Source organism: Lytechinus pictus, chromosome 2 (genome assembly GCF_037042905.1).
Source record: "Lytechinus pictus isolate F3 Inbred chromosome 2, Lp3.0, whole genome shotgun sequence".
Lineage (NCBI taxonomy): Eukaryota > Metazoa > Echinodermata > Echinoidea > Temnopleuroida > Toxopneustidae > Lytechinus > Lytechinus pictus.
The window spans coordinates 69,904,397-69,916,802 of record NC_087246.1 but is presented as its reverse complement, the minus strand read 5'-3'; the positions used below and the strand labels follow the sequence as shown (position 1 = coordinate 69,916,802).

Sequence of the window (12,406 nt, the reverse complement as noted above, 5' to 3'; positions counted from 1 at the left end):
TATGAGAAAAATTACAAGGTATTTAAAGATCGCAACAGGAACATTACCCACACGCAAGCATACGCACACAGACAAACACCCTTTCACAATCCAAACATGTAACCCCAGGTGCAACTAATAACTGGTCTTAAATTTATCAAGTAGGTATTTATGACATAATTTCTTAAACCGAGATAGGGTACTGCTACTTATATCAGCAGGACACATATTCCATTCTTTAACGCAAATTGTTCTGAAGGATTTCAACGTAGCATTAATGCTAGCAAATGGTTGGAGAATAAGATGTCTCTGACGTGTGTTATCCATCGAATAAACTATATACTTGATAATAAAGGCCTATGGGCGAATATTCGTGAGATGACTTTGTGTACTGAGTTTTTCATTTGACATTTTAGTATTTGATTTAACCGACTACGAGTAGAACATTAAATACCATTAAAAATATAACCATTATCATTTCAGATTTTTCATGTAATATCTACGCAGACGGGATTATTTCAGCGACTCAAGACGACTGTTCGGAAGGCAGTAATGCTATTATAGGGTATATCCGTCTATCTCTTTTCACCTTTTAACAGACAAAGAGAGCCAGTTTGTTTCATAAATTTCAAGATACAAGATATAAGATTATTTTATTTCCACCGCTGAAATTTTCATTTGATTAGGCTCTTACACTAAGAAAATTATTGCATGGTATAGTCTTGCTAAATTTCACGAAATAGTTATCACGGTCGGTATTAATGAGCAAAACAATGACGTCACCCACTCAATATTTCTTTCACATTTTATAATCTAATTGTTTGTTATCATATACGAAATAGATTGACTTGAAAGATAATTCGTGTCTACATAATAATCAAGTAGACTATATAGAAAAGAGAGAATATCTCGCTATTAATTTTGTCATCTGTTGCAGATTTATGACGGGTGATTCGGCAAGAGAACATTGTCATCTTACAAAAGAAGAAAGGTGAGTGATAAATTTTCACTATTGTTTATTTTAGAAGAATTGAACTTTAAATATTGATATTTTCACTAATATGGTATGCCTGGACTTTCAAAATAATCAAGATGTAAGAACAATATAATATCTACAGATATTGGATCATTGATTTAGATATTACTTTAGGCCTAATCTCACAAAATGATATTTCGAGCATATCTTATTCACTGGCGCAGTTTTAGAAGGGTGGAATTTCGAAGGAAAAAAAAAGAATCACAATCTTACATCAAAGCTTAGATATTTTCAATATTAAAATTTTCATAATATCCTTGGTGTCAATAAATTTTTGAAAACTGTTGGTTTATTACAATCTGATTAGTGTTCCTTTTGTTCAGAACACACAAACTATTGCTCATTTACTTTGGGAATGCCCCATCATCACTCGTCGGTTTTTAGTTGATTTTGAAAAATACTTTCTTAAAAGTGCAATTAAGTTATCTTTTAATGATTTTGTATTTGTCATACCAGGTGGAAATTATTATTTTAATTTTGATATTTTTATTTTTTTCTTTATTTTTTTTTCTTTCATAGAAAGATTTAATTCAAAATCAAACACGAAATCAATTCAATTTACAGAAAAATCATGAAGCGAACATGTTTACAACAACTGTACATGCGTACTATTATCTATTGATAAAACAAAATTATGATGTTTTTGACTAAGAACCCTTTCAATTTCACAATAGCGTTTCAATACGTTCTTAAAAGAACTAAAACACAACCGATCTCCCTTACAACGTGTCGAAAAAATAAAATATTTAGCGTAAAGAATATAACGGTTTACAGTAGAGTATTGAGCGTCAGGGCAACCAAACAAAAATGAATTCTTATTCAAATACACGTCATTGTTAAAAAAAGAGGTTTGGAAGTTTTGAATGAATTGTTGAGTTACAGGGCAGTCCCAAAACAGATGTGAAATGCTTTCAACAGAGGAAGAACAAAATGTACATAAATTAGATTCAGACAAGCCAATATCGTAAAGATATTTGTTCACCCCCATTATCCGATTGAAAAGTTTATATTGAAAGTAGCGGAGTTTTGTTGAAAGACAGCATTTAAAGGGAATCATATACAATCTATTCCAATTATTAACCGGTTCATTTAAAATGGATGCCCATTTTGTTTGCGAAGTAGGGGACTTTAAGATTTTATCAACAGAAATTCTATGGATGAACTTGCATACCTTAAAAACATTATTTAAATTATACAACAAATCTTCTTGAGTTGTTCTACTCTCAACAAGATGTTGACGAAAATGTTTCCATTCATTGGGTATTGCAGAAATCAATGAATAATATTCAAGAAAATTACAATTAATTTTGTATTTTTGTAAAAAAGTTGTATGTGAGAGAAAATTGTTTTGTTCATCCATTAAATGTTTAATACTGATGATCCCATTTTTAAGCCAAAGTTGTTTATATATAACTTTCCCATCTACTTTGATCAATGAGTTATTCCATAACACTTGATTCTTTATATTCAATTCAGATAAATTAGGAGAGAAAGTTAAATAACTCCAAGCAATTAAGATTTCTCGAATGAATTTATTTTTTATTTGTAATATTTTGGGATCATCGTATTTCAAATTACATGTCCAAAACAATTCTCCTCCAAAGGTGACCAAGTTGTGTTTGAAAAAACATTTCCATTTTCCTTTATTTTCTGTGCTCATATAACGTTTAACCCACGCAATTTTCAAGCCAGAAATTACGGAAGGTAAATGTAACATTTTCAATCCACCTTGACTATAGTCTCAAATAATTGTAAGACGACTGATTTTATCCGGTTTTTCATTCCAAATAAAAGAGCAAATTAAATGTTCTAATTCTTTCAAAAAATCTTCTGGAGGTTTTGGTAATACAGACAATAGAAATATAATTTGTGAAAGGCCGAGTGACTTCAAAATAGTTATTTTCCCTATTGGAGTTAAATTTCTAATTTTCCATACTCTTAAAACATTTTTTATTTTCTTAAGCTTTGGAACGAAATTCAATTCAAATATGTCTTTTAAGTCAGGTGAAAAATATACTCCCAATAATCTAAATGGGCCATTAGAAAATCTTAATCCGGAAAAGGATATGTCTGGAGGATGTGCTTTAGAATAACCTAGTGCCACAATTTCAGATTTATTTCGATTAATGCAAAGCCCTGAAAAAACCTTAAATTCGTCCAAAATATACATGATGATTTTTTAGAGACTTGACGTCATTTATATAAAATGTTGTGTCATCTGCATAAGAGTTAAGCTTAATTTCTATTCCATTCACTGTTATACCTTTAATATCACTGTTTCCCCTTATCCATAAACACATAATTTCATTACAAATGATATAAAGAAGAGGACTTAAAGGGCAGCCCTGCCTTACTCCACATGAAATTTGAAAAAATTCTGAAGCATGTCCATTATTCAAAATACAAGAATATATATCATTGTACATAACTCTAATCCATACTATCAAATCTTCACCAAAATTGAAATATTTCAAAGCTTGAAGTAAAAAGGACCATTCTAATTTATCAAATGCCTTTTCTATGTCGGCCATTAACATAAAACCTGGAATATCATGTTCATTTGTAAATTCAATCATATATAAGGCTAAGCGAATATTTTCACCAATATACCGACCATGTAAAAATCCTGTCTGGTCATTATTAATAATACTTCCTAACACCTTTCGCAATCTCAAAGCTAAACATTTTGCAAGAAGTTTATAGTCGGTGTTTAAAATAGAGATGGGCCTCCAACTTTTTAAAAGCAAAGGATTTTGGTCCTTTTCAGGAATGAGGTGAATAATTCCTCTCCTCTGATCCAATGACAATTTACCTTGTATAAAGGAATAATTAAAACTATTGATTAAAACATCTCCTAATTCTTTAAAGAAAAATTTATAGAATTCACACGGGAACCCATCCGTTCCCGGAGTTTTGTTGTTATTCATTGATTTCAGAGCATTAACACATTCTTGCATTGTTATAACACCTTCACATTTCTTTTGTAACTCTGGTGATAAAATATTGCATTGATCACCATGAGGTAAAATATCGTAAAGATCATTTTGAGATGGGTGAGATGATGTGAATATAGATTGATAATAGTCTCTAAGAGCAATTAATATTTGTTTTTGTGAAGTCACGATTATATGATTATCAATTTGTAATTTAGTTATGACTTTCTGTCGTTGATTCCTTTTTTCAAGATTTATAAAATAACGTGTGTTTCTTTCACCATTTTCGATCCAATTAGCTCTCGCTCTTATAATTGCACCTGCTGTCTTTCTCTCATATAACATCTCAAGATCCTCTTTACAAGACATTATTTCATTTTTAACCAATTCAGATTGATTCTGGGAATAACTGGACTCAAGGGATTTGAGTCTAGCTATAATATTTTTTTCTCGAGCTCTACCTTGCCTGGCTTTCTCAATTGAATAGCCAATCGTCATTTATCTAATTTGACATTTAAGAAAATCCCACAACGTATTAGGATCTAAATTATTTAAAAACATATTCTTGTTTTCTTTTATACAATCTCGAACCAATTCAGTGTATGTTTCATCTTGCAATAATGAAGTATTATATTTCCAAAAACCTCTCCCCCTAGTTTTATTTAAAAAATGTAAATTACAAAATATCGCCGAATGGTCGGTTTTGAAACCAGGTAGGATATCACAATTATCAATTTGTGTAATCAAGTTGTGCGATACTAAGAAAAAGTCTAAGCGACAGAATACATTTCTTGAATGCCAAGTAAACTGCTGGACATCAGCATTATGAAAGCGCCAAATATCTACTAAATTATATTCATCCAGTATTATATCAATTGAATTCAACGAGTGCAAATGTGTGGTTTGGCGGCCACCTTTTTTATCTTTATTTACATCCAAAACCAGATTAAAATCCCCACCCCAAAGAATCGATTCGCAATCAAATTCATGTAACTTATGAAGTATTTCATCAAAAAATGTATAATTATCATCGTTAGGACCATACACATTTATCAGTGTGATTTTTTGTTGATTTAAAATGGTATATAATATTACAAAACGACCAAACTCATCATGATATTCTTTTTTAACAGTAATATCTAAAACGTTTTTCAAAAGAATACATACTCCTCGACTACTGGAGGTTCCATGCGAAAAGAAAACTGAACCCACTCCCCAATCCTCTACCCAACTTTTCTCATTAGCAATGGTAGAGTGGGTTTCTTGTAAAAAGAAAATACTAGCCAAGATAACACCTGTATCCGTTTAAATCGGTTACCTAGACCACGGGCATTCATAGAATAAATTCCTGTCTCAGTCATAGTATTCATTAATAGTACCTAAAAGTGAACCTACAGCGTGTTTACATGAAATTACAAATGGGTTTGTTACAATCGTACTATTAAAAATAGCTTGAATTTGAACGTTTTGTCCATCATAACATGAAAATGAATTAAAGTGTCTATGTACACAAAAGTTCGAAAGATAAACTTCTAACGTTGCTTCAATATCGGTTCTTTTTCCGTGAATGAGTAAAGGTAACTTCTGTAACATTCCACCGAAAGACTTAGTATCGCGAACAAGAACTTTGTGGCAGTAGAACTGTGTTTTCGCTAAACATAAGTAGAATAAATAACGTTTTTCATACCTTTCGCAATTCGTTATTCAAAATAGTTCCATGCCAATCAGATCAAGGAATAACCAAATCATCGTCGTCGGGATCATGATGCACTTGCGCTGTGACAATGCGATCAATATGAGGTGGTCCTTCTGCGTCATACTGAACACCGGTAGAAGGCGTGGAAGGGGGTGTGGCAGGGGGTGTGGCGCGGGTGTGCCCAATAGTAGGAGAATCAATGAGCGCTGGTTCCTCGCCGGAAGCGCGTTTCCGTTTTACACCCTGGCGAAGGCATTTTCCGGAAAAATAGCCACAAAGCGACTAGTGAAGAGTCTACGTCTACGTTTGTTTACATAATCAGCTGGACGCGCGATCCAAAAGTCCGCACCGAAGATATCCGCAGAACATACGTGCAAATGCAGCTGAGCTGACCAAAAGCTTCAGTCTCTGTATTTTGGTTGTTCCGCTGAACTATATACGTTGGCTTCATGATTTTTTTTTTACTTTATCGCACATGATCGTTTATATGAATGAAAACAAATAATAGCTAAAATATTGAAAAATAAAACACATAATTACTTTTTTTCATATTATATCTATCCTTATATCTATCATATCTGTCTATCCACTATCTATGTTATAAATCAATCTATGGAACTACATGATATATCTTTCTGTTAATTTGTCTATCTACTCTGTCTCTCTCATTCTCTATCTACCAATCTATCTGTCTATCTATCTATCCATCTAACATCTATCTCTCAAATTTTCTATCTATCCATCTGTCTCTCTTTATTTCTCTCTATCCATCTATTAATCTACTCGTGCAATATCAACACTGCTTCGACTTCCTTCGTGAGTCTATTTCCTCAGCTCTACTTTTCCCTTTTTGTGCTCGATTCGATTCAATTACTACTTTATTTACTTGTTACCATTGTTAAATGTCTTGTATTGTATAATTAGTTTTTTTTTCTGAAGGTTGCCTCCTATTCTCTTTCAAATCCCACCTCTTGCTTTCCCTTCTCTTTGTCTTATCCCAATTTCTTTCCCTTCTCTCACCTCTTTCCTCTTCTCTCTCCTCTTTCTTCTTAATCTTTCATTCCGCTTTTTTCTTCTTTGGTGACACTTTGTAGTACTTTTGGCCTTTTGTATTTATTTATGATACATTTCTTTTTCATCTGTATGAATTTGTATTGTATTTGATATTTATTTATAATGTTTACTTTATATTTTGTTATGATTCTATTTGTATGTAAACATTCACTTATTTCAGTCTTTGACTGCTTGTGATTGTATTTTGATAGTTTTTATTGCAATAAAATCCAATATATATATATCTCTCAAATTCTCTCTATCTATCCATCTGTTTGTCTTTTTCTCTCTCTGTTTCTCTCTATCCGTCTATCTATCTCTCGAATTCTCTCTATCCATCATGTCTGTCTGTCTCTCAAATTCTCTCTCTCTCTATCTATCTATCCATATGTCTGTCTTTTTCTCTCTATCCGTCTATATATCTATCTTTCAAATTATATCTATATCTATCTATCTATCTATCTATGTAACTACAGTATCTATCTATCTGTTAATCTTCTCTGTCTCTCTCATTCTTTATCTATCTAACATCTATCTCTCTCTCTCTCTCTCTCTCTCTCTCTCTATCTATCCATCTGTCTTTCTCTAGTTTTCTCTCTCTCTCTATCAATCTATCTATCTATCTTCTATCTATCTATCTATCTGTATGTAACTGCATTATCTATCTACCTGTTAATTTGTCGGTCTTCTCTGTCTCTCTCATTCTTGGTTCTAGGACAACTACCCCCTGGACAATCACCCCCCGGACAACTACCCCCCGGACAATTACCCCCCGAGGACAATTACCCCCCGGACAATTACCCCCCGGACAATTACCCCCCGAGGACAACTACCCCCCGAGGACAATTACCCCCCGGACAATTACCCCCCGGACAATTACCCCTCGGACAATTACCCCCCGGACAACTACCCCCCGGACAATTACCCCCCGGACAATTACCCCCCGGACAATTACCCCCCGGACAATTACCCCCCCGGACAACTACCCCCCGGACAACTACCCCCCGGACAATTACCCCCCGGACAACTACCCCCCGGACAATTACCCCCCGGACAATTACCCCCCGGACAACTACCCCCCGGACAACTACCCCCCGGACAACTACCCCCGGACAATTACCCCCCGGAAAATTACCCCCGGACATTTACCCCCCGGAAAATTACCCCCTGGACAATTACCCCCCAGACAATTACCTTCAGAAAATACCCCCTTCTCTCCAGCATCAATGTTAGAATAAGGCGGGACCCATTGTAAGTTTTGGTTGGTGGCACAGGTTTCCGAAATATTTTCTACTTTATCTTACGTTAATAACTTTTTCTTTCTCTTTTATATTGCTCTTTCTCCTGTTTTCTCACTTTCTTCTTTTTTACTTTTTTGTTTTTGTTTAGCGGCGCCTTCTGCATCATGAAAAATGGGGGGGGGCTTGCACCCGAAACCTCCCGTTTGGCTATGCATATATACATCAGAAAATTTGTAAACTGGCCCTCATTCTAAGTTTTCATAGAACAATTGAACACGATTAGTCATAATAATCACATATGCTGAATATCCCTGATTCCAACTGATCTGATTTTTTTTAATATTTATTTTGGGTTTAATTTCAGGTAAGAAATCAGGCAAATAGATTAAACGTAAAAAAAAAAACCTTAATAGGTAGAAAAATTGAAAGTCGATAACGCAACTATGAACACTAACACTGTCAAGTAGACCTATAAATCTGTTTTTTTAACAGTTCAACTAACAAGAAGCTAAGAATTATGAAACAATTGGTGCACATTCCAGATTAAGATGTGGCTTTATAACTTAATACAGTTAGCTAAAAAACTTTATGCAAAGATAATACACACAAGAACACCTTGTAAATTACAAGGTGTGTTTGTGTGTATTATTCTTGGGTGAAAGCAATTAAACATTAAAGAAGGAAATTAAGTACCAAATTTACTAAATTGTAAACAATATGACATAGTCAAATACAGTGTTTTTTCTATACAAATTGGCAATCATGATAGTATACAATTCGTTTAAGGTGCATTTTAAGGACGGTTTGTAAGAATTTATAAAGAAGTAGGCCTATGCAAATCAAATAATGCGACCGAGCACCGTGAGCTGAAAATATTAATATTTAGACCATAAAACGGACATTTTACAGAGCACTTGAAAAATCAATTTGTAAATTAAAAAATAATGAAAGCTCGATATCCGAGATGAAATATGTTTTGTATATTGACTTCGAAACTTGATATTTTAAGCTCCATATCAGCCTATATTGAGCAAGATATTAATCTCATCGAAAAAGCAATGCGAGCGCGAAGCGCGAGCGGAAAATACTTGATATTCCGGTATGAAAATGGTGAATTTGAGCACTATCTAAAGCATTGTGTATGGAAATTGTGAAGTGGATGTGGAAAGCACTTAATAAATGATATCTTCATTATTATTTTGACCTAGGACCTGGACACTCTAGGTCTAAGGACATTTTGTCATCATATGAAAATGATGACAACTTTCTTATTCCTCTTCCTGAGCGCGATATGAAACATATGAAACTGTGATATTGTCGATATTCTTTTCTGAAAAGGGACAATTTAGTCATTAAGAATTCATGAAAATTTTATTATCATATTTATTAATGTAATAAGCCTAAATGAGTGAGTAAAATGTGTTGACACGGAGGCCTGAAAACTGGATATTTTAAGCACTTTTGTAATCATGAATAGGATTTGTGAGTTGATATATTTTTAACAAAAATGCGAGCGCAAATCGTGAGACGAAATTTTTGGTAAACTGTCATAAAAGGGGGGTTTTAAGTAGTTTGTTATATAATTTGGCAAATCAAATAATTCGAGCGCATAGCGCAAGCTGCAAGTTATATTCACACCATAAAACGGACATTAAACAGAGCACTTAAAAATCAGTTTGTAAATCAAACAAAATTATGAATAATGTCCGAGCTGAAATATGCTTTGTAATATCGACTTCAAAACTTGACATTTTAAGCTACATATCAGCCTATTTAGCAAGATGTGTATCTCATCGAACAGGCTATGCGAGCCCGAAGCGCGAGCGAAAAAAATTAATATAGTGACATGAAATATATTTTTTAATCATTTTCCAAGTCATCCCCTGACCTTTTTTTTTTCACTCGTCTCCCTCTTATTTTAACTCTTATTTTTCCTCCTTTCTTTCCCCTTCTTTTTCTTTTTTCTTTCTTTCCCCCTTTTTTCTTCATTTTTTTTGCTCTGCCGATAGGGGGGGGGGGCGATCCCCTCGCCCCCCTGGATCCGCCTATGGATGGAGCTCAATTTTACAGCTTTCTTACGGCGTACGTTTGATTCCAAGATACTCGAGAATGCCTTGAGTACTTCTTACGTCAAACGTACGGCCGACGTATGACTCTGTGCACTCCCTTTGTCTATATAGGGGGTAATTGTCCGGGGGGTAATTGTCCGGGGGGTAGTTGTCCGGGGGGGTAATTGTCCGGGGGGTAGTTGTCCGGGGGGTAGTTGTCCGGGGGGTAGTTGTCCGGGGGGTAATTGTCCGGGGGGTAATTGTCCTCGGGTGGTAGTTGTCCGGGGGGTAATTGTCCGGGGGGTAGTTGTCCGGGGGGGTAATTGTCCGGGGGGTAGTTGTCCGGGGGGTAGTTGTCCGGGGGGTAGTTGTCCGGGGGGTAATTGTCCGGGGGGTAATTGTCCTCGGGGGGTAGTTGTCCGGGGGGTAATTGTCCGGGGGGTAATTGTCCGGGGGTAATTGTCCTCGGGGGGTAGTTGTCCGGGGGGTAATTGTCCGGGGGGTAGTTGTCCGGGGGGGGTAATTGTCCGGGGGGTAGTTGTCCGGGGGGTAGTTGTCCGGGGGGTAGTTGTCCGGGGGGTAATTGTCCGGGGGGTAATTGTCCTCGGGGGGTAGTTGTCCTCAGGGGGTAATTGTCCGGGGGGTAAATGTCCGGGGGGTAATTGTCCTCGGGGGGTAATTGTCCGGGGGGTAGTTGTCCGGGGGGTGATTGTCCAGGGGGTAGTTGTCCTGATACCCTCATTCTTTATCTATCTAACATCTATCTATCTCTCAAATTCTCTATCTCTCTCTCCCCCTCTATCTATCTATCTATCTATCCATCTTTCTGTCTTTCTCTCTCTCTCTCTATCTATCTATCTTCTATCTATCTATTTATTTATCTATCTCTCAAATTCTATCTCTATCTATCTATGTAACTACAGTATCTATCTATCTGTTAATCTTCTCTGTCTCTCATTCTTTGTCTATCTAACATCTATCTATCTCTCTCTATCTCTCTCTCCCTCTATCTATCTATCTATCCATCTGTCTTGTTTTCTCTCTTTCTCTATTTCTCTTTTTCCGTCCACATATGTATCTATCTATCTATAACATCTCTCCCTCTCTCAAGTTCTCTCCCCCCCCCCATCTATCTATCTATATATCTTCTATCTATTTATCTATCTATGTAACTACAGTATCTATCTATTTGTTAATTTGTCTATCTTCTCTGTCTCTCTCATTCTTTACCTATCTATCCATCTAACATCTACCTATCTCTCAAATTATCTATCTCTCTCTCTCTCCCCCTCTCTCTATCTATCCATCCATCAGTCTGTCTTTCTCAATTTCTCTCTATCTATCTATCTTCTATCTATCTATTTATCTATCACCTATCTATGTAACTACAGTATCTATCTATCTGTTAATTTGTCTATCTTCTCTGTCTCTCTCATTCTTTATCTATCTATCTATCTATTTATCTATATATCTATCTAACATCTATCTATCTTTCAAATTCTCTATCTCCCTCTCCCTCTATCTATCTATCCATCTGTCTGTCTTTTTTTTCTCTCTTTCTCTTTTTCCGTCCATACATATCTCTATCTATAACATCTCTCCATCTCTCAAGTTCTCTCCCCCCATCTATCTAACTATCTATCTATCCATCTCTCTGTCTTACTCTCTCTCTCTCTCTACTTCTATCTATCTATCTATCTATCCATCTCTCTGTCTTACTCTCTCTCTCTCTCTCTCTACTTCTATCTATCTATCTATCTATCTATCTATATATCTGACTATCTATCTATCTATCTTGCTATCTATCTATCTATCTATGTCTCTATCTATTTATCAGTCTTCTATATCTATCTTTCGGCATCTAAGTGTATCAATCCATCAAACTTCAATTTTCTTTCTATTATATGTATCTGTTTATTTTTATTTTGTCTGTCATTCTATTCATTTAGTTAATAATTTATATTTAGAAAAAAAACTTTTTCATAACTTTTCATTAAAAAAAAGTAACTGCAAAAGCATGTTCGGATTTCACTCATATGACTGCTCTCTGTACATGAAGTGCCGAGGAACTCTATATGCTCTGATCAGTAACTGTGCAGATTGCATGCGGTGGTGTGGGACTCGCCTGTGTCGCACGCTGCAACCAGCGACGTGTGTAGACTCTTCACTAGTCGCTTTGTGGCTATTTTTGCGGAAAATGCCTTCGCCAGGGTGTAAAACGGAAACGCGCTTCCCGGAAGTATCGTGCCTGCGCTGGGTGCGCGTTTCCGTTTTACACCCTGGCGAAGGCATTTTCCGGAAAAATAGCCACAAAGCGACTAGTGAAGAGTCTACGTCTACGTTTGTTTACATAATCAGCTGGACGCGCGATCCAAAAGTCCGCACCGAAGATATCCGCAGAACATACGTGCAAATGCAGC

General features: G+C 35.6%; 1 protein-coding gene across 1 annotated transcript in view; it reads left to right on the top strand.

Moving 5' to 3' along the window:
• LOC129255078 (amine oxidase [flavin-containing] B-like) overlaps positions 1-4,586 on the top strand; it is a 47,771-nt gene extending 43,185 nt beyond the window's left edge. Inside the window, exons 11-12 of the mRNA XM_064095531.1 lie at positions 463-544; positions 917-4,586. Of these exons, the coding sequence (XP_063951601.1) occupies positions 463-544; positions 917-974 (140 nt within the window). The 3' untranslated portion in view covers positions 975-4,586. The remainder of the gene's footprint in view (positions 1-462; positions 545-916) is intronic.
• The last annotated feature ends 7,820 nt before the right edge of the window (positions 4,587-12,406 follow it).